The sequence below is a fragment of the Brassica rapa genome, chromosome A04, assembly GCF_000309985.2.
Source record: "Brassica rapa cultivar Chiifu-401-42 chromosome A04, CAAS_Brap_v3.01, whole genome shotgun sequence".
Lineage (NCBI taxonomy): Eukaryota > Viridiplantae > Streptophyta > Magnoliopsida > Brassicales > Brassicaceae > Brassica > Brassica rapa.
The window spans coordinates 15,228,950-15,251,144 of record NC_024798.2 but is presented as its reverse complement, the minus strand read 5'-3'; the positions used below and the strand labels follow the sequence as shown (position 1 = coordinate 15,251,144).

At 35.0% G+C, this 22,195-nt stretch overlaps 3 protein-coding genes across 5 annotated transcripts; 2 read left to right on the top strand and 1 right to left on the bottom strand.

Annotated features, from left to right (window-relative positions):
• Positions 1 to 11,005: 11,005 nt before the first annotated feature.
• Positions 11,006 to 13,017, top strand: LOC103864884 (double-stranded RNA-binding protein 2). The gene is made up of 3 exons (XM_009142652.3): positions 11,006 to 11,624; positions 11,739 to 11,958; positions 12,028 to 13,017. Exons 1-3 carry the CDS (start codon positions 11,379 to 11,381, stop codon positions 12,861 to 12,863), a joined length of 1,302 nt encoding a protein of 433 aa, XP_009140900.1. The 5' UTR covers positions 11,006 to 11,378; the 3' UTR covers positions 12,864 to 13,017.
• Positions 13,018 to 13,099: 82 nt separating this feature from the next.
• LOC103864883 (CASP-like protein 5A2) lies at positions 13,100 to 15,022 on the bottom strand. Of its 3 annotated transcripts, none has more exons than XM_009142650.2 (4): positions 14,818 to 15,022; positions 14,366 to 14,600; positions 13,626 to 13,758; positions 13,100 to 13,534 (listed from the first exon to the last, which is right to left on the bottom strand). In XM_009142650.2, the coding sequence occupies exons 2-4, from the start codon at positions 14,584 to 14,586 to the stop codon at positions 13,343 to 13,345; spliced, it is 546 nt and encodes a 181-aa protein (XP_009140898.1). In that variant the 5' UTR covers positions 14,587 to 14,600; positions 14,818 to 15,022; the 3' UTR covers positions 13,100 to 13,342. The 3 variants fall into 3 exon arrangements, with proteins under 3 accessions (XP_009140898.1, XP_009140899.1, XP_018514155.1); XM_009142651.3 differs by having other exon boundaries at positions 14,366 to 14,597; positions 14,818 to 15,015; XM_018658639.2 differs by having other exon boundaries at positions 14,366 to 14,602; positions 14,826 to 15,001.
• A 2,027-nt stretch (positions 15,023 to 17,049) lies between these two features.
• On the top strand, positions 17,050 to 22,077 carry LOC103864882 (serine/threonine-protein phosphatase 6 regulatory subunit 3). Its single transcript, XM_009142649.3, has 19 exons — positions 17,050 to 17,088; positions 17,370 to 17,473; positions 17,560 to 17,652; positions 17,727 to 17,802; positions 17,904 to 17,978; positions 18,070 to 18,123; positions 18,340 to 18,399; positions 18,501 to 18,617; positions 18,760 to 18,854; positions 18,949 to 19,157; positions 19,509 to 19,606; positions 19,733 to 19,836; positions 19,914 to 20,076; positions 20,196 to 20,318; positions 20,446 to 20,528; positions 20,778 to 20,910; positions 20,997 to 21,026; positions 21,114 to 21,184; positions 21,300 to 22,077. Exons 1-19 carry the CDS (start codon positions 17,050 to 17,052, stop codon positions 21,874 to 21,876), a joined length of 2,304 nt encoding a protein of 767 aa, XP_009140897.1. The 3' UTR covers positions 21,877 to 22,077.
• Positions 22,078 to 22,195: the final 118 nt, after the last annotated feature.

The following is a 22,195-nucleotide window of genomic DNA, read 5'->3' as shown; positions in this document are numbered from 1 at the left end:
AATTAATTAAGGGAGTGCATTCAAATATTCGCAATTATATATATACAAAGTTTTTGCGCTAGCATAAGCAATCCAAGACGACTTAAATCTTTTTTTTGAGAAAAAAACGACTTAATTTTATGATGTTATAGTTATGAGTATCTTCTGAGAGCATGTACTATTTTATTTGCTAGTAAATTAAGTAGACGAGACAATAATATTTGGATTACTGCCTCGGATCGAGCAAACACAACATATATTTAGGCGTTTTATGTGGGTAAATCACTTGTGCGGATAAGATCTCGGTAATTAATTAGGCACACAAATGTAAACTTTAACGTTTTAGTGCCGTGACAATTAATCCATCAGATAGATGTCAAAAACCTATATCATGTGCAAACATAGCAAAGATCTAAACCGCAATACTCGTATTTCTTTCTGTTCTTAACTAACAATTTAACAAACAAACTAAGCTTGAAAGATGATTTAACGTATGATTCATATAAACTCTGTAGAATTTCAATTGAAATAAACTCTCTATCGCTTCAAACGCAAGTTCTAAAGTTACAATTACATGACTTAAAAACAACTACTTGTTCAACTATCTATAGTTTTAATGTAGATGATAGAATTGTTACAATCATTTATAAAACCGATATTAATTTTTGGATTGCTTATTTATAACTGATATAAATATTACATCAATTAAAATAATTGATACAAATATTTAATATCAATTATTACAACTGAAACAAATATGATATCCAAATCTTAGCAAAAAAAACAAATAGTAATATCATATAGTCTGAATGATACAACTTTTAGCATCATTTCGCATAAATGATATATTACATCAGTTACTATAAATTATTAAAGTAATTGTATTATTCGTTACAACTGTTATAAAGTATTAGTCATCTGTCTAACGACTATCTATATTTTCACTATTACTAAAATAGAGTAGTTCTATTATAAAATAATTTGTGTTCCAATGATATTTCTCTATAATAAATTTACTCTATTATAGAATATTATCGAGTGGAATATAAAAAATATCACATTTTATTCTATTTTATTTTATTTTAGTGTAAATTATAGAAAAAAAATAATGTACCATTGGAAATGCCTCTTAGAATCATAATTTCCAAAATCATTTATATAATTGATGTAAATTCACTTGTGTCAATAAAAAAATGATATTAACAGAATACATAAGTGATACAAGACATCTATTTTTTGTAGTGTATATATTACTTTTAACAAAATATATGTTCCCAGATGCAACAAAGTTGTGCGTTCACTGTGTAATGAGTAATAAATGTATTTTTAATACGATTATAAACATAAGTATATTATTTTAAATAAAATCTAAATAAATACACATTTCATGTTGATTTCTTATCGGCCACAAAATTCATGTTATATATTCTTTCCGTTTTAGTTTAGTTGTTGTAAAGTAAATTTTTTGTTTAAAAAAAGTATCTTTTTATAATTTCAATGCAAAATTAATTGATTTTGTATTCATATATATTTTTCTATTGGTTGAAATATGGTTAAGTGTATTGGTATAACGTTTTTATTCAGTAAATATATAAAATTAAATATATATTTTTAATATGTGTGTTCAAACTTAAAATGACAATTAAAATAAAACGGAGAGAGCATGTGGTAATTTATAACAGCTGTTCTATATTGAGGTTCCAGTTTGTATAAGTTAGGGTTATTGTTTCGGGGGAAAATAACTAGTTGTTAAAGTATTACGAAAATATGAAAATGAATATAAAACAATATTTTTTGATCAAAATGTTTATATTATGTACAAAAACAATATGATTAATCAACTGTGATTTTAGTTGAATATGATAGTATTAAGTTTTTTTATTCATATTTTCTTATTTGTGTTGTTGCAATTTAAATGGAAAATATGATTTGTTCTTCAATCTCATAGGATTATGCTTCAAATAAGTCTCTTAAGTCATATAAGATCATTGGGAATATTCTATAATAGTCATTATAGGTATTTGATGACAAAACCTTTGCAAGTTCGTTACAAATATGCTGATATGGCTGAAGTAAGTCTCGTCAACCTATTTCATTTGTATATAGTCCTTGATTTGATTCTCCAACGAGGGCTAAACAAAGGATTAAGCTAATTATTGGTTATCGTAAGGAATCGATCGATTATTTATAGAATGAGACATGGTGCGTTGTCTTTAATAATACAAAGCTGGTCGGCATATGTTCCTCTCTCTTTATTTACCTAGTAATCCAGTCATGTTTTCTTTAACAAAAAAAAAAATACAGTAATGTTTGATTAAGAAATACGAGAGTACTCGACCGGTAAACAGACCATTTAAAAATGAAATTTTGAAACCTGATACCAAAAATAACACGTCCATTTTCTAGGTCATCATTTTCTACCAGTTAGAAAAATGAGGTGCCCCGATATCTGATTTAGCTGGTTTATAACTAATCAAGGGAGGGATTTAATAATTCGTAATTGTATATATAAATTGTAAACGCAGATCTGGTGGTTCGTTCTGAGTTCCGAAATATATAAATTCTTGTTTCCTAGCAAGACGACTTAATCTTATGATGTTATAATTATGACCACCTTCTGATGGTATGTTTTATTTTTATCTAGTAGTTTAAGTAGACGAGGCAATAATATTGGATTAATGCCTTGGATCGAGCAAACACCACATATGTTTAGGCGTTTTATGTGGATAAACACTTGTTAGGATAAGATCTCGATCATTAATTAAATAAATTTAAACTTTAACGTTTCATTGCCGTAAAGATTACTCCATCAAACCGATGTCAAAAATATAGTTCATGTGCAAACATTAAAAAGTATATCTAAATTGCAATACTCTTATTTCTTTTAATTTGCTTTTAACTAGCAAACAAATACAAGCTGGAAAGATAAATTAATATATGAAGTCAGTTAAACTTATAAGAAACTTGAGTTGAATATAAACCTCTCTATGCCTTGATTGGCTTCAAACGCCGAAAATAATTATTTAGGGCTTTCAAAATAATTACTTGAAATATACATCTTTCTTCAAACAAAATATGCCTTAAAATTGGCGTTAACAAAACATTTCACTTAGAATAGTCAAAAGTTTAAGTATGTTTTTAACAAAATTATGTTTTTTAAAAAGCAAAATATGTTTTTAATATAAATGATTTTTTGCCAAAATATGTTTGCAAATGCAAATGGGTAAACATCGGTACTTAAGCGAAGCAGTGGCATCGCTGTAATATCCGGTAAATGTACCTGTCCGGTTGGCACCCAACAGATGCCGTAAGCCTTTTGAAGTATTTCTCAACGTAAGTGATGACTGAACGAGTCGTTCGTCGTTTTATGTGCGTTGGTCTTGTCGTTTTTCACTCATGTCCTTTTCTTCCTTTTAGCTTCTACCAAAGCGACGAGGAGAGAATCATATACATAGTAGGTAAATTACCGGTACAATCCAAAGTAAAACGTCAAATTTATTTTCCCCTCTAAATTTTAGTCATATTAGATAATTACTTTGAAATTTCCGTCGACTGGTATGACATTTTAGGCACGTTTATTTTGTTTGGTTATTAAATAATTAATTCTTTATTTATGCAATCTTCACATGTTCATACCGGTTCTAAAGGGAAAAGAAAAACTTCTTTGAGATAAGGTTAGATCAACTACGCACGGCCGACCAAATATTACCTTTGATCAAGGTTATGGATCTAACTTTCTCTACTAAAAAAACCAAGACCCAATAAAAACCAACCCAAAACGATCCAAATACACGATCATCATTCATCCATCCGGAAATTATATTCTTACGTGGGCTATTTCCCAAATAACATTAACCAGAAAACAGACTCAAGAAGGCCCATAGAAAGTGGTGAAACCCAATTCCTCCTCCAATCTGGAAAAGCCCAACGAGACTGGTCACCAAGCAGGCCGAATAGATCCGACTGAAATATGGATCCGTTGCTGAATCATCTTCTCCTCAATGCGAGTGGTGTTGGATGGATCAATGACTTGCCGTTGGAGTAGGAGAGCAATTACTAGAAGTCCATCATAGTTAATGACTGTATGTTAGGTTGTTGGTCTTGCTGGTGCACAGAAAGCGTCTCTTCATCCCTATGACTTGCTTCTACTCTCGAATTTCATCATGTCATCAGAATCTTTCAGGCAAGTGCTACTATTGTGTCCATGTACACACAGTAAACCAAACATATTTTGTTTTAGTAACTTGATAAGAATCGTTTTCACCAATCTACCTACCAAGATACAACCCTCAAGCCTTTTTGCATGCATATGTCATAATTAAATTCTTGTAAATTATATAAATAGCTTCTTTACTCACCTATAGTAGTGATATATTGACGTCCTCGGTGATGTAGAATGATTATACATTTGCAATTTTGCTTACTACACGTTCATACGCCTTCTATCATCTCAAAGATTGCATGTACAACTGCCTTTCATGTTTGAAGCTACTTGTTTTTTGACATGATAAAATGTTGAATACTGTCTTTAAGAGCATCTTCAACTTCACTCCATGATTTACGGTAAAATAGAGTAACGAAGAAACAAAAAAGTAATTATCTATAAATATAGTGATTTTTTTGTTCATACTTATTTTTTTTAAATAAAGTATAGAGTGAAGATGGAAATTCTCTAAAAAAATCTTTAGGATAACATTAAAATTTTATCGTAAATATATCACACAATAACTAAAATGATCAAAATATATTTCATTAAAAAAGTAAAAGACACTTATACCTTTGATTAGCTAATTCAGATTTGGTTTAGATTTGAAGGGTGAAATTTTGTATTTTTTATAAAAAAAAAATAATATTTAAAATAGTTTCAAAAAAAAATTCGGACTTCAAAATAAAAATTTGAAAAAAATAAAAAGTTCGAATTGAAAAACTTATATTCGAAAATAAAAAGATTTTTTTATTTATTTAAATATTTATTTATATTTATATATCTATAAAGTAAAGATTAAAAAACTTCTTTTACATAGTTAATAAAACATCTTTCGTTATTATACTCCTTGTGTACTCTTTTATTTTAAATAACATTCGTTTAGAATCTTATGAGAGATTTGCCCTTTTTAGGCAATATGCGAATTTCAGAGTATTAAAGTCCACCAACTTGTATCTGTTAGAATTTGCATTGAGGTTGTTCTTCTTCAGTCAAGCATTTTAAGTACGGTTCAAAGATCAATCGCGGAAGGTGGACTGTGTGTTTAGGATTTGCCAATAGACTGTCGGCTACAACAGAAATCATCCTGTACTTCTAATCAAAGACAAGATACGCATGTTTCTGTGGGAACAAGAGATCCCTTTGGACTTTTGCATTTCATGTACTGCAACTGCAGTATATACTTAGATCAGTACATTTCGTCTGAATTCTCACCTCCAGAACTAGCCACAGACAGCAGAAAAGGTAAAGTCATGAATCTCCATGGGATGATTATGCAATTGAAATTACGTTACTGATGTAGTTATGTCGCATACCAAAAACTCTATGCTTCAATGCATGAGAAGAGATTGGGACCCTGAAAAACTCAATATAGGCGAGATGAGAAGGGATTGGGCCAACAAGATTTTGAACCCTATGCAGCATTTGATCCACTTGCAAACAAGGTGAGATTTTGTTTTTTTTTTCGCTTGAAGACTTATAGTTGATACTCTACTTGAATCAAAATGCACCATAAGAAACCTGCAGAATGGGTTTTGTTTCTGATGATTAATTAATATGGCAGGCGATGGCGATAAATATTGGCAATCAGGTTTGCCATAGCGTAAGAGATGGAGAGAAATATGTATATATAACCAACGGGGTTGGGCTAGTGGCGTTTGAGGGATAATCCCAATACAGTGAACCTGCAGTTTGATTCACATTGGCCATCTGAACTACTTTAAATGGTAAGAATACATGGCTGCTGCGGGTCTCGTGTGATTAGTCGGTTGATATCGGTCCCCGGATTTCTAATGTTATAAAAAAAAGAAGGTATATATATATATATATATGTACTTTTGATCTTTTACCAAAAGATTGTACTAGCATATCACCCTTTATCTTTGTTTCTCAAATAATAAGACAATAATTTAATTTATTGGTGGTGTTGTAGTACCCTTGAGAAAGCTATTTCATGTTTAATGCTTCTTCTGTAAGCTCTTTGTTGTTGTAATTAACCTCACTGAATAGTCAAAAGTTTTAGGTGATGAAAACCAGTTTGATAGTTATGAATACAGAGAAGCCTTTAAGGTTTTGATGGAATGATGGAGACTGGAGTTGGGTAGTGAGGACTGAGGAGTATGGGTTGTGCAGTGGTTTCAATTTAGATGCCCATCAATTTTATATTATCTTCTCTAGTTTCCTTAATACTTAAAAAAAAATAAAAAGATTTTTTTTCCCAAATCTTGTCTAGCAAACTCTGGTTCTTCAGCATATTTTTGACAAGTTTTTTTATTTGAGTTTTGCTTTTAGATATGTTATTTCTTACGACCAGGCGCCTAATGGAATCCAATGAATCTATAGATAAATGCATTTGGGACAACATTTTAATTTGTTTTATCTTCTCTAGACATTACGGATGAAGGAGGGTTAATACAGTGCTTCTAATTAAATGATCTGCTTAAATGCACCTGTATTTAATTACTAGTAATAAAGTATGACCAAGGCAAACAACTTATACACATTAATTACGAAGGAAACTACATCCGTTCGGCCAACAATAGTAGATGACTAGATGTTTTAGAAACAAATTGTGCCATGAATTTTTTTTTATATATTTTCTATGCAAAAATTGTAAATTTCAAAAAAATAATAATAACTGAATTAATTGAATTGATATTGGTTAAAAATATTAAAAACTGGTAATTACAAAAATATATATTTATAATAGTGATTTATTGTGTTTTCTTAGTATGTGTGAAAACATTAGAACATTTATTTTAAAAACATAGAAGAGTAGTTGTCAACTCTTTTATTTGTCATTTTTAAAGAAAACATTAAAATTCAATCACATAATTTATGTGTAAATAAAATAATAATATTATATAGTTAAGAACTTCTTTTAGTTTTTTAACCAATAAAATTGTCCTGAGAATGAACATGGAACTCACTAAAAAAATGCTCAAAACTCTATAAGTGGTATCAATGCCACTTTAGTTATTTATAAAAGTATAAGATTTTTTTTGTATTTGTTTAATATTTCGAGATTAAAATTTTATGTTTATGAATTATGAGTGTTTAGATTTTTTGTTTAGTTTTAAAAATCAGATATTAAATGTCAAGTTTCCCCAATAAACAAGGTAAATTTTGTGCACAGTTAAAAAGTCAATATAAGAAAGAAAAAATCTGGCAAGTACAAACTAATGGTAGACGAGTGGTGATGTGATGAATAATCAGTCAAACTTCATCAACTTTAGGAGACTAAATGGAAAACAAAAATAAATTAAAAAGTTAATGTTGGCCACTAAGCTTAACTATGATTATTAATCCCACCTTTCATTACTGCAAAACACTCATTGTCTTTACTTACGAGACTACCCCTTATCTCTCTCTAAACTAAATATGCTTTTTGGTAATTTCAGGATTTGAGATCTAATTCAACCATTGACTTGTGTGCATACTTCAAAACTAAATCAAAAGGTAACATTATTCTTCAGAGGTGTGTGAACATATTAATTCAATACATGAGAAAAATAAATCAAAAGCACTATTTCTTAGGTCTGCAGCTGTATTTGTAATTTCTCTTTATTTTTTCCTTTTCATCTTCATATTCCCTTTTTATTGGAATGCGACTTTCCACTAGTTCTCTAGTGGTAGACCGTTAAAATGCTAAAATCATATATAATTCTGGTGAGAATACAGAATACTTTTGTTCAAGTATATATCCACTACAAGAAAACACAAGTTTTACGAGGGCAGTTTTCCTCGTGATTTCGTCGTGAAAGCAGTGTTACGAGGAATTAGCGAGGAAACCCGTTTCGTCGTTATACGTTTGTCGTAACGCATATATCCTCGCTAATTCGTCGTAGCGTAGCGAGGAAATAATTTCGTCGTAAAAGCGAAGAAGAATATTTCGTCGTAAAGACCACGTAAAGCTTCCACGTAAGGACGTCACTAAATTTCCTCGTAAATACCTCGAAAGCCATTCCTCGTTAAAGCCACGTAAATAACTCGAAAGTAAATACTCGTAAAGTAAACGTAAATATCTTGATAGCTTTCCTCGTAAAGACCACGTGATTACAAAGGCCCGCGTTTTATTATACGAGGAAGTTACGAGGAATTACAAAGGCCCGTGTTTTTTAGGTACGAGGACGTTACGACGATTTTGCTTACGTGGAATTACCGAGGAAAGCTTCCCTATAAATATATACCCGTAACTCTCCTTCTCAACCCACACCCAAACTCCCAAATCACACCCTATCTCACTTCATACTCTCAAATCCAATCCTATTCAAATTATAAAAATTTGAAAAAAAAGGAAGAGAAGAAGATATTGGAATTTATGTTGGTGAGACTTAAGTAATATAATTGCTGGAAGTCTTGCCACATGTAAATCCAGTATATTTTTTCTTCTTTTTTTTTTTTCTAGTTTTTACGGTACGAGGTGTTTACGACGATTTTGGTTACGAGGTGTTTACGACGATTCCGTCCTACGTGGAATTAAAGTGGGCCGCGTTCATCATTTACTTTACGTGGTATTTACGACGAATCTCTCCTACGTGGTATTTACGACGAATCTGTCCTACGTGGTATTTACGACGAATCTGTCCTACGTGGTATTTACGACGAATCTGTCCTACGTGGTATTTACGACGAATCTGTCCTACGTGGTATTTACGAGGAATTCGTCGTAAGTTCGACGTTAACATACGAGGAATTAACGAGTATTCCATTTAAATCCCTAAAACCCGAAACCCCAAACCCCAAACCCCATATTCCTTATCTTCTACTTCATATATTCCAAACCCTATCTTTATTTTCATTCCAAACCACAATTACTTATTTTCATTCACTCAGAGAGTCTTACGTGGAATTAGCGTGCCCCGCTTTCTTTATTTTTTTTTAATTTCGTCGTAAACTCCTCGTGGCCTTACGACAACCTTACGACGATTTTGGCTTGCGTGGAATTAGCGTGCCCCGCTTTCTTTATTTTTTTTAATTTCGTCGTAAACTCCTCGTGGCCTTACGACAACCTTACGACGATTTTGGCTTACGAGGAATTAACGAGTATTACGTATAAATCCCTAAAATCCGAAACCCCAAACCCCATCTTCCTTATCTTCTACTTCATATATTCCAAACCCCAAACCCATCTACCCTTGAACCTCAATCTATTCTTTCACCTCAAACCCTATTTATAAAATATTCCAAACCCCAAACCACAAGTCCATATTCATAATTAAAATAAACTTTCACATTACCTTATTCATAAATCAAACTCCCACATTATCTTATTCATAAAACAAACTACATAAAATCAAATACATCAATCGGATACATCAACATTCTCGTCATCACTAGAAACATCATTATTTTCATTAAACTCGTCTTTAACAGCTTCGTCTGTGGCATCGTCGGTAAGATCTTCGTACTCGTGATTATGCGGATCAATGAGAAGGATGTCATCAATTTCTTGTTCAGGTTCCTCGACTTCATTTATCTGTTCTTCTTGCAATGGTGGTTCTTCTCCACTGATAATTCGTCCTCGAGGTGTAACTTTGATCACAGCTAACCAATTTATACCCGAATCTCTCATTCGAGGGTATGGAAGGAAGCTAACTTGGTCTGCTTGTGAAGCTAAGATGAAAGGCTCGAATTTGTTGTACCTTCGTCCACCGTTGACATCAACTATACCGAATTTGTTAGACCGAACACCTCTGTGACGACGGAATCGAACCATTCACATTGGAAGAGGACGCATTTCAGCTTCAATATCCCTGGAAATTCGACTTCAATAATCTCCGTCAAGATCCCGTAGAAATCTATTTCCCCTTTCACACATATTCCATAGTTACTGGTCGTCCGCTGTCTACCATACTCATATGTGTGAAAAGTATAGCCTCGTGTGAAATTACAACGAAAATTAATTGGATGGCCAAAAAAAACGTGAGCTACCTACCAAGTTGGTGGATTCAAAATTTCCTCGTTAAGTACACGTAAAGTATTTCGTCGTAAAGAACTCGCGAAGTTTACGTGGTATTTACAAGGAAATAGTGTTTCCTCGTAAAAGCCACGTCAATTTACATCGTCTTTACGACGAAATTGTTTTGTCGTTACCTTACGACGAAATAACGATGCTTCTCTTTTTCCACGTACTTTCCTCGTAAAATCAACGTACTTTTACGAGGATTATTTTTCCTCGTTAATTATCCTCGTTAAACTTACGTTTTCTTGTAGTGATCATTGCTAAATTTGGTATTATTAAAAAGTGTAATAACTTGTCTCCAAATCTTACAATGAAATAGATCCTCAAAGACATTAAATGAAGAATGAAATAGATCCTCAAATACATTAAATGAAATCAAAATGTTTTCTACAACAAAAATTGTATGCAAACTGAACGTAATAAGTTGAACTTAATAAGTTGTAACTGGATCATATAAATTCAATCAAAATTAAAAAAAATCAAAGGAATTTATCTTCTCTTAAATTTTATAAGAAACTCTATATATTTTAATGAGTAATTTTTAAGAATATATATATATATATATATGTATATATATATATTAATCATACATAATTATGGTATACAAATATATAAATACCAGAACATGCAGAAGAAATTCAGAATAAATATAAAACTATGAAGCAGCACATCATAAACATTAAAAATCAAAATATTTAACTAAAAATCAGACAATAAAATAAATACTTTTAATTTAATTTACTTTTGAGTATTTTGTTTATAAAGGAGAGACAAGTATCATATGACATTTTATTTCTTTCGTATATTCAGGTAACACCCCTTTTTAATTTGAGATATATACAGGGGTTTTAGTATATAAGAAAAATAATTAAAAAAAGAAATCACATCCATGCAGGGCTAACGTTCAGTTGACTACCAGCAAATAAAGTAGATAATAAATTCTCCATTAATTACAATTCATTAAAATCAAAAACCCCACTCACATCCCCTCTCTCTCTCTCCTTCTTTCCCCCTTCTCTCTCTGCTAAAGAACCCTAAATCTCCTCTGATTTCGCCTTCCTCATCTCCATTCCGGCCACACCAGGCCTATTCAAGCAGCAACCCAGCTCGTGATTTCCACTGATTCGACGATTGATGGAAACAAAACCCTAAAAATCAAACCTTTTTTGACCTCTCTCTCCAAAAACCGAAGTTTTGTTTTGTTTTGTGTAGCTGTAAGAAACTAAGAAAATGTACAAGAATCAGCTGCAGGAGCTCGCGCAGAGGAGCTGCTTCGGCCTCCCTTCGTACACTTGCCTAAGGGAAGGTCCCGACCACGCGCCGCGTTTCAAGGCCACCGTTAACTTTAACGGCGAGATCTTCGAGAGTCCTCAGTACTGTTCCACTCTCCGTCAAGCTGAGCACTCCGCTGCTGAAGTTGCTCTCGGTGCCCTCTCTAACCGCGGCCCTTCTCACTCTCTCGCCGCTAGGATCTTGGTTAGTGTGCTTAGCGATTTAGGTTCTTGATGCTTATGGATTGAATCTTGTTCTTGGTTCTTGATGCATGCTTCCTTTGTGTTGAATGTTATACTTGTGGCTCTGATGGTGTAGGATGAGACGGGTGTGTACAAGAATCTCTTGCAAGAGATAGCTCAAAGAGTGGGAGCTCCTCTTCCGCGTTACACGACCTTCAGGTCTGGTCTTGGCCACCAGCCCGTGTTTACTGGCACCGTAGAGTTAGCTGGAATCACCTTCACCGGAGATCCCGCTAAGAACAAGAAGCAAGCAGAGAAGAATGCTGCTATGGCTGCTTGGTCTTCCCTTAAACAACGTGAGTTTCTATATTGTTTATGCTTACATGGTAAGATTTGTTTTGATCTCCGTTCTTGTTTGGTAACAGTGGCTAAGGAAACTTCAAACTCAATGCCCGAGAGTGAGAACAGTGACGAGCTAGAGCAGGTGATAATAGCAAGAGCCTTGATAAACTACCGTATCAAGGAAAACATTGGCAGTGGAAGCTCCTCGAGCGCGCCGGTTCCGTTTGCGAAGAAGTTCTTCATGCAGAGCCTTAGACCGACGAGTCCACAGCCTTCTCATGCAACCACATCGAGGATCTTACCCTTCATCTGCCCAAAGCCTTCCTCTAGAACCTCCAGATCCGTATCAGCAGCCTCCGTCGAAAGAGCCATTGCAGCAGCTTTGGAAAACCGCAACTACAGGCCTCCGCAGCAGAGATTCGCTGCAGCAACTCCGGGAGCGGCAGCAGCGCCTCCTTATGTTCCCATGAGGCATATGAGATCACCATGCAACGGGATGGCTCCGCCTGTGACGATCAGAAACTCTGTACCGGTCTTCTCTGCACCTCCTCCAACTTGTGCAAACACTCAACAGCAGCAGCGACCTTCTGTGTATGTACCATCGATGATGCGCACTGCAGCGCCTGTGAGGATCGCGCCTCCTGTCACTATTAGAACTGCGGTGCCTGTTTTTGCTTCAGCCCCACCGCAGATCAGAAAGGAAGAGGCTTTACCTGTTAGGAAAGTGAATGTCCAGACCTCTGTGAAGCCTGTGGTCCAGGAAAGAGAGGAAAGAGCTCTAAGCTTGCCTGATAATCTTGAAATCGAGTTAGAAGCAAGTGCTAAACCTGTTTCAGAAACGGATAGAGCAGCATTGAAGGATTCTAAGGGAGAACATGAGACTGTGAAAGAGAGACTGGAGAATCTCAAAATCTGGTAGAAATACTATGTTTGGGTTTAGCTTTTTTTTGAGGTTGGTCTCTAAAAGTGGTTTATTAAGGATTTGTATTATAATGGGAGTCTTAGAAGGTATGATGTATGGATTCTAGTTTTGTATCTGTTTCACTTTCTTATTCAATATGTTTCTGTCTATCTTTCTTATGTTGCTTACAGGAGAATCATATGCTCCTTTTGCTTACATAACTATGACAATCTGAAAGTACTTGAAGCTACAAGAACTGAACTTTCCCTTTCAATCATAGATCCCAAAGCCCACCAATCTTTTGTCAGTGTTTAACAAAACGAACAACAGTTCCCAGTTTCCTGGTAACGGGTTTAGAAGAATGTTGGATCCAAACCCGAATAAGAAAAAAACAGTCACTATACACCGTGAAAAAACCCCCACACACACATTTAACACACCGTGGAAACGCATGCTCGTGGAGCAGCAACATCATCTTTTCTATCTGTCTTTTTTAATCAACGGGATGCGAGAGACCAGAAGTTGAAGAGAAAAGAAGGCAAAGCAGCAAACCAGCTTATGAAGGCTAATGCGGTTGATGTTTCAAACTGAACACAGTGGTTTTGTGCGCAGCTATTCAGATCATTGTCTATCAGCACCGTTATGCCTGCCGACGCACAAGCCGCTGCAAAAGTCAGTGTCGATGTCACCTGAAATTTCCAAAAAAAGGATTTATTATTTGTCCATTGCTCACTGATAAATTAAGAGGCTTAATGAGTGTGGTTAATCTCTCTCTCTCACCCCATCACCAATTGCAAACACGCTCACAAGCCGTCGGTTCTGTAGAGAACGTTTGACCATAATGGCATATACATCAACGGCGGCTAGTGAAAGACTCCACAAGCTCTGCAGTCCAGTGGCTGCAACTAGGTAGCTGATTAAAGCAAAAACAGTAAACTATCTTTAGCAAAATCTAACAGTCACCAAAAAATAATACAAAAATATAACCAACATGAGCAATCGATTCAACTATCACACTATGTCCAAAGCTTAACCCCTACTACAAACATTCGTTATGTCGACTCTAGAGAATTTGCAACAGAGGAACCAAAGACAAAGTCAGCACCTGTCACTAAGGCAAAACTAATCACCAACAGACAAACCATTCTACAAAACATGATTAGTTACAGTGACCACATGAAGCATGATAATGATATAATAAACTTCTCAAAGACAGCTCATCTAGTTTCAAGTTACCATGATAAACCCCAAATGGAGAAAAAACACCACACAGGTATTAAAATTCCTAATACAATTTCTTTCAAAAAGGTGTTGTTACATTTGCTTCTGATCAGCCTTAACGATGCTAATAAACCCGCGACCTTCATAAACCAATCACATTACGCCATAAACCCCTGACACTTGCTGTGTATTAAACTTCGAAGCAAACAGATTCCATTAGTATACCATCACAGAAACATAAGAAGCCCTTGAAAACACTAATAAGCAGATGGCGGAAGCAAACAAGAGCAATGTTTTACCAGAAGGCGGTGACGGAAGGGAAATCAGAAGTAGAAGCCATGACGGAAAGAGAAGCAGCTGCGAACAAGAACTGGAAGAAACGAAGAGCAACGCCGAGTAAAGTGCCAGGCATCCCTTCTATATCGTCCATCCTAACACGTGGCGGATGATTCTCTACTGGCGTGGCTGTAGCTGGAGGAGGATCTTCCACCGGATGCACCGATGCATGACTCACATTCATCTCTTCTTCTTCTTCTTCACCAACAACAACAACACAGTTGAAAAATCAATTAGATACGAAGAAGGAATCATATATACGAATCAAATCAAGGTCTAATCCTCTGCTTTTCTACACAGTTGAAAGATCTAATCCAAGTTCTCGAAAGGCAGATTTGATTTCAACTAGATTTGTTCGGAGATCTAAGATACTACAGAGAGGAGGGAGCACGTAGATCGAGGAGCTGTGTGTTACCTGAGAGAGAGAGAGAGAATCAAGCAGAGAGGAACGAAGCCATGGAGCTTGGGAAGTGGATGAAATGAGGAAACCCTAAAGCTACCACCAAAGGGGAAGAGGAAGATGGTTTTCGTTGAAAAGGGGAAGGTTTATGCGAGAGTGAGTCATTCGATCGATTAATGGAGGAATATACCCCAACTCCACATCCAATTGGCTTAAACCAATTTAAACCAAAATATCTTTATTAACTAACCCACCTGTGTCTACTTTTTGGATTAACGCTTAATTAATGTTTTTCAATCCGATTCGACATTAAACCGGACTATTCCTTGGATCACCAAAGTTATTTAATTGAATGTGTTTGAAGTCCATAGATTAATTATTAGAAATATAAGACAAAATAGAAATTGACTTTTATTTATAAAATATAATTATATTTATAAATTTAAATTTTTACATAATTAAAAGAAAACAAATTATTTGACTAACTTCTTATAGAATTTTTTTTTGAATAAATATTTAAAGTTATACATAATTAATAACAGTTATTATAAATTAAATTTTAAATTCAGAATAAACCAAAAGCAAAAACACTGAAATTATAATCGATCATCAATAACAAAAATAAACTAATATTGAATCACATCAACTAATCTAATTATCACCATTCTCTTTGTTTTTTTTGAGGTGAAATAGTAATTTTATCAAGATCTGGAAAATTATTAATTAAATTTTCAATATTCATAAAACTACTAACTAAAACCCTAAGATTAATTGTTTTAGTAAACTTTCTGTAAAAAATTATTTTAATTGTTTTATAAAAAAGAACAATCAAAATTTTCTTTTTTTATTTGTCAATTTGTTTCGACACGCATGTTAATGTATATTTTTGTTGGTTTTATTTTTATCTGATTTTTAACTAACAAGTGTTTTAGTAAATCTTTCCGGTTAATTTGTCGGTTTGACTATAGTTTGGGTCATATATGAAAAAACATTGCATTTAGTTGGTCACCAAGCATTCAACTAGAGCTGGGTTGCGGGTCAAACCCGCCCCGCTGATCCGCCAACCCGCGGGTAAACTGATTTTTTTTACTCAAAAAATTTGACCCGCTTGACCCGCAAGAAGAAAATATGAAATCCGCACCCGCCCCGCTAAAACCCGCGGGTGATCCGCTAGACCCGCGGATAATATTAATAATATTTAAAATTATTAATTTAAATAGTTTTTATTAAAATAACAATAAAATTTAATATTTTAAATATTTTTTATTAAAAATAACAATAAAATTTAATATTTTAAATATTTTTTATTAAAAATAATAAATATTAATCTATTTATAATTAAAATTAAATTATTTTCTATTTAAAAATAATATTTTTAAAAAAAATCTTTTTTTTTAGTTTTTGCGGGTTGGCGGGTACCCGCACTGAATTTTGGCTGACCCGCACCCCGCCCCGCATAAAAATCACTCAACCCGCACCCGCACCCGCGAACCAAATTTTTCAAATCATTCGACCCGCACCCGCCCCGCAGCGGGTCAAATGGGGCGGGGCCCGCGGATAATGATTCATATTCCCAGCACTACATTCAACTAATAAACAAATGTGGTAGTATAAAATCAAATTAAATTATTTTTGAACAAAATAATTTGAAAAAACATCTTACACAAAGAACCGATTTTTTTTTATTTTTTGAACAAAAACTGAGAATTTATATTTGCTTAACAATGGTTTAACATGCACATAAATTATATTTCAGAACTAAAAGAAGTATAGAACATTTAAACATATATCATTTGGTGAAAGAGGATTTGAACTTTGAAATGAAGAGGGTTGTCAATCCAGATTTCGGTTATGTCTCATATCATATTTGCTTAATTTTTGTTAATTAACAATTATTAGAGTGGTAAAAACACAAAAATGAAAGGGAGAATATTTGAATGGTAGCAAATCCTAGAACTAAACTATAATTATCTTGGGGTTTATTTGCATCGGATTCCAAAAATGTTATTTTAGAATATTAAAAACCTTTATTTGCAAGAGAGACAGCGGAGATATTTGGAAAAAGGAGAAAAATACTCATAATAATATCAGGAGAAACTCCGATGCCCATTCTCTCTCTGGATCTCCCCCATTGACTACTACTGATCGATTTGCACACCCAAAAAAATCTCAATCTACAACGATTCCTCTGCTGCTTAGGGTTCTAAACCACACTGCAAAGCAAAGCATCTCCTTCCTCACGCCGCCATGTTCTGGAAGCTCGCCTCTCTCTCCGCCTCCTCTCCTGTGAGTACTAGTCTTTATCAGATCCCATTTCTCGCTCCATATTGCTCGCGCTTGTCTTACTCAATAATCGATCTCCGTCGAAATGGTTCTTCGTCGTTTGCATTTTCGTTGTTTCATTGTGTAGAGAGACGATTGAATCCTGAGATTGATTAGCGGAAGGTTTATCTGGGATTCGTAGGAGATTTATCAATTATCATTATCAATTTGTTCATCTTCGAGTGTTAACATTGAGCTTGAACATTTCATGTATTTTTCAATTTGTTTAATAATAATAATAACAGGTGGATTCGATACTAGACAAGGAGAGTTACACATTGGAAGAGCTTCTTGACGAGGAAGAAATCATTCAAGAATGCAAAGCTTTGAATAGCCGTCTCATTCATTTGTATATGCCCCTTTCAATCTTTGTCTATATTTTTCCTGATTTTTATTTTCTTGGAAAAGTTTGTGAGTGCTGGTGTTTGTTTGCAGTTTAAGGGATAAAGCTCAAGTGGAGCAACTCTTGCGTTATGTTGTTGAAGAACCTCTGGAGGAGGACGATGCTGATTCCAAACGTGCTTTCAAGTATTATCTCCTTCCTTTTTATCTGTTGAATGTTTCTGGCAATGCTTTATTTCTAACTAGTGATGGATTCTTAGGTATCCGTTTGTCTCTTGTGAGATATTCACTTGTGAAATTGAGGTTATTCTTAAGACTCTGGTGGAGGACGACAAGGTTTTTCTTTTTATTCCCCAAGTTGTTTCGTTTTATTTGGATTTAATGTATATGTATCCTCATAGTTGATCTCATTTGTTGGGTCTACTATTATCTTGTAGCTGATGGATTTACTATTCTCCTTTTTGGAACCAAGTCGTCCTCATAGTGCGTTGCTGGCTGGCTATTTCGGCAAGGTCTCTTTTTTTTTTTACTAGTAACAAGTACGTGTAACTGATTTTGAGGACTGCCAAATGTGTTCTTACGTCTCTTATCTCTTTGTTTTAGGTTGTCATATGCCTTATGATCAGAAAGACTGCAGCACTTATGAACTATATAAAAGTAAGTACTGCCGCTTTCTCTGAGAATGCCTGATTATCTTTTTCACGCATCACGGTTTACCTTGTAAATATCTTATTCACATAGGGTGAGACTAAATTGTTCAATTTAACTACCACTTGATGCAACAACAAATCTTGATTACTTTATTAAATTTTGGATTGTTTTGGGAGATATTGCACTGGTTGTGTTTCTAAAGATTGCTTTTGATGGTTTCAGGGGCATCAAAATGTGTTTAGCCAATTGGTTGATTTAATTGGAATAACATCCATTATGGAGGTAAATGATTGTCTGAGACCCTGTGCAACTTGGTGTGACTTCATTGCTCATCTTTTAATTGGTTGATTTAATTGGAATAAACTTCTTGTGATTTTGCGTAGGTTTTGGTTCGCTTGGTTGGGGCTGACGATCACGTCTATCCCAATTTTCCGGATGTGATGCAATACTTGGCTGATAGCGATTTACTTGAAATGATTGTGGACAAACTAAGTCAATCAGTAAGTAATAAAAATTCAGGCTGTTCCTAAAGAAAAAGAGACTTGAAAAAGCGGTTTATTGGGATTTATCATTGATAATATTGTCGTTATTACAGTATTTGTGTGGTTCCACTTTCTGACAACCTTCTGTAACTTGAATCAGAGTCCTCCTGAGGTCCAGGCAAATGCAGCAGAAACATTATGTGCAATCACTCGAAATGCACCTTCAGCTTTAGCTACAAAACTCTCGAGCCCTGGGTTTGTCATCTTTGCTTTCATATTTGAGTTTCACTGGTTTTCGCGGATATATGCAATTTTCTGACATGGTAAAACTTCTATCTTCTTTCTGCAGCTTCGTTTCAAGGATATTTGGTCATGCTACAGAAGATTCACATTCAAAATCTGGCATTGTTCATTCACTTACTGTGTGCATCTCTCTGTTAGATTCGAGGAGATCTGCTGCTTCATCGTATTTCTTCAATTCTTTTAGAGGTCAACATATGTTTGAATCCCCCGCTCCAGTGTCCCAGGAAACTATTGGTGCAATGCTACCAAAGCTTGGTAAGTTGGTTTCCCATGCTATTAAACACTAAACTCCTTTTGTTTTCTTCTTCTTTTGTTATAATATTGGGGCTGGATGCACAGGAAGTAATCATATGGACAACGCTCACCTTTTTGTTATTATTTGTCTAGTTTCTGCTTACTCAATATCTCAGTTGTATTCTATTGGATCTGTTTCATTTTGGTTTATGTAGATAACGGGATATGGAACTTCATTAATTCCATGGTTGTTGGGGATTCCTTCCTACACTAAATTGGATACGTAGGATTTATGTCTTGCGAGTTTTTGTCGAATTAAGTCTTGTCTCTTCATTGTCCTCATATGAACAAGATTTATGTCTTCTGCTACAGGTGACATGCTTATGCTTCTGAGTGTAGCGTCGGACAGCAAAGTATTACCTACAACGTATGGAGAGCTGAGACCGCCTCTTGGAAAGCATCGTCTGAAGGTCTGATCCTAAATTTAAGCACTGCTTAGGAGGAATTGTTGGCTTTTTGGATGGTGTTTTGTTATTTTCAAATGTGAATCACAGTGCTGAGTTTAGGGCTCAGTTAGATTTATTTTTTCCTTACAGATTGTAGAATTCATTGCGGTTTTGTTGAAATCTGGAAATGAAACTGCTGGGAAAGAATTAGCGAGCTCTGGGACAATAAAAAGGATCCTTGAACTATTTTTCGAGTAAGGTTTTACTAAACTTCAAACTCTTGATCTGGATGTTGAATTTTCCTTGAACTAAATACTTTTAACTTATGAAGGTACCCATACAATAACGCTCTGCATCACCAAGTGGAGAGTATTATACTCTCTTGTTTGGAAAATACGAGCGAAACAATGATTAACCATATCCTTAAAGACTGCAATCTGATATCCAAAATTCTTTCATCAGACAAAGACTCGGTTCTTTCTGGTGATAATCTGGTATAATTCGATTTTTTGTTTAATCGATTATTGGTATATATATAGCCTTGGTGTCCTCTTGTTTAGATGATTATATGTTGAAGCAAATTTGTCTGCCACGTTTTCTCTGTGATATGCAGCCTACCGTAGCTGCCACTGGGAAAAAGGCACCAAGAGTTGGATATGTTGGACATATCACAAGACTATGGAATAAACTTGTCCAGTTGAGTGGTACCAGTGTCTTGATAAAGGCATCTCTTGAGGTTAGTATTACAACCAAACAATCCTCTGTGAGTAATTGGTTCGCAAATTAGAGTTCTAGCATCATTAGTGATCTTCTTTCTACTGTCGTTGTGTGTCTTACGGTACTATCCTCCCTGAAATCATCAGGAAAACAGTGAATGGAAGGAGTGGCAAAGTAGCGTTCTGCAAGAGCGCAACACTGTTGAGAATGTGTACAGATGGGCATGCGGGTACTCTCATTAACTCTTCTTCTCCCTTATCACTGTGTCATCCTTGGCCTCAATTTAGTAACCATGAAGTTATCAGTCATTTCATCCTCATAAGGATTGGTTCATACAGTTGTCTTTATAAAACTCGTGGATGTGCTTGAATGGGAGATTAATAGACCTGTCTTGGTGTCATAGTCAGTATTGTTGCTTCTCATTTCTCATTGTGACCCTATATTCACGTCATGCTTATAAATCTAATGCCGCATACAGGCGCCCAACCACACTACAAGATAGAACAAGGGATAGCGATGAGGAAGACAGGGATTACGATGTTGCAGCTCTGGCCAATAATCTGAGCCAAGCATTTAACTACAGAACCTATGGAAACGACGATAATGAAGAGGTGTTTTTTTGGCTGCTTGTCTTGCATTTTTTTCCAATGATTTACTCGAGACACCAAACTAATCCTTTTGTTTTCTCTGTATTCAGGACCAAAATACTCGTGACAGAGACGATACTGTAAGTCCCTTTCTTCACTCTTTGTATTGGTTTTCACATTAATGTAAGAAGCCTGGAAGCATTTTTCTGTCTTCATGTTGTATACAGGATGCTTACTTTGACGATGAATCTGCTGAAGTAGTAATTTCATCCTTGAGACTTGGAGATGACCAAGGAAGGTGCGTTTTAATAATCTTTGTTCTCATCGTTTCTTCCTTCTTTTTTTTGTCAACTGTTCTCATCGTTTCTTTAACTTCATTTAATCTGAAAATAAGGATAACTATTTGGCCGCAGCTTGCTCACAAACTCGGACTGGTTCACATTCCAAGACCACACGTTCAGCGAAGACGTTAACATGAACGGAAACTCAAATGCCAACAATAGCAGCAGCAGTAGCAGCGACGATGAAGTTATGGTTGGAGAAGAAGACGATGATGATCAAACCGAGAAACAGAAGGACATCATCTCTCCTGACAAATTATCAACATCAGAGAGCAGCTATGAATCATCTGAAATGCAAGTCACTAGCTCCGGTCTGAGCCCATCCATCGATGTACCAATGCTGGAAGCGGAACCAGTTATTGCAAACGGTTCACCAACATCTGGAAGCAGAAGCTCGCCTCCTCCTCCGGGGGTGGTAAGAGCATTGTTTGAAGAGGATGTGGAGTTTGTGGGAGTGGAAGCAGAAGGGACAGAGAAAGCAATGGAGCAGGCTTTGAAAGAAGGGATAGTTGGTGAAGCTGGACCATTGAAGCGTAATATCGTTCAGAAAGTTTCAGAAAACGAAAGCCAGAAGGAAAACTCGGGAGTGAAAGAGTTCAACGATGCAAATTTTTGGAGGGTTGATCAAGAAGTTGCAGTTTTGGAGTAAACTAAAAGTCTGCATTTTTATCAGATTTTGTGCCTGCATAATGTTTGTTATTTTATATGAATTGATTTATATAAACCGTGGTTGCATTCCATCATTCCTTTTATTTTGCACTCAAAAATAATTCCTATTTAACTCAGGAATTTTCTCTGTTGTAATTGGAATTTATCGTCATAAAATCATCATTTTTTTTTGTTTTCGACATAACTTCTTGTTGCGAAGAGTTATTCTTCAGTCAGATCATATAATGCATGTTGTTGAGTGTTGACATTTATAAAAGGTGAGCAAAAAACATCATTACGAATTGTTATTTGCTCATCAG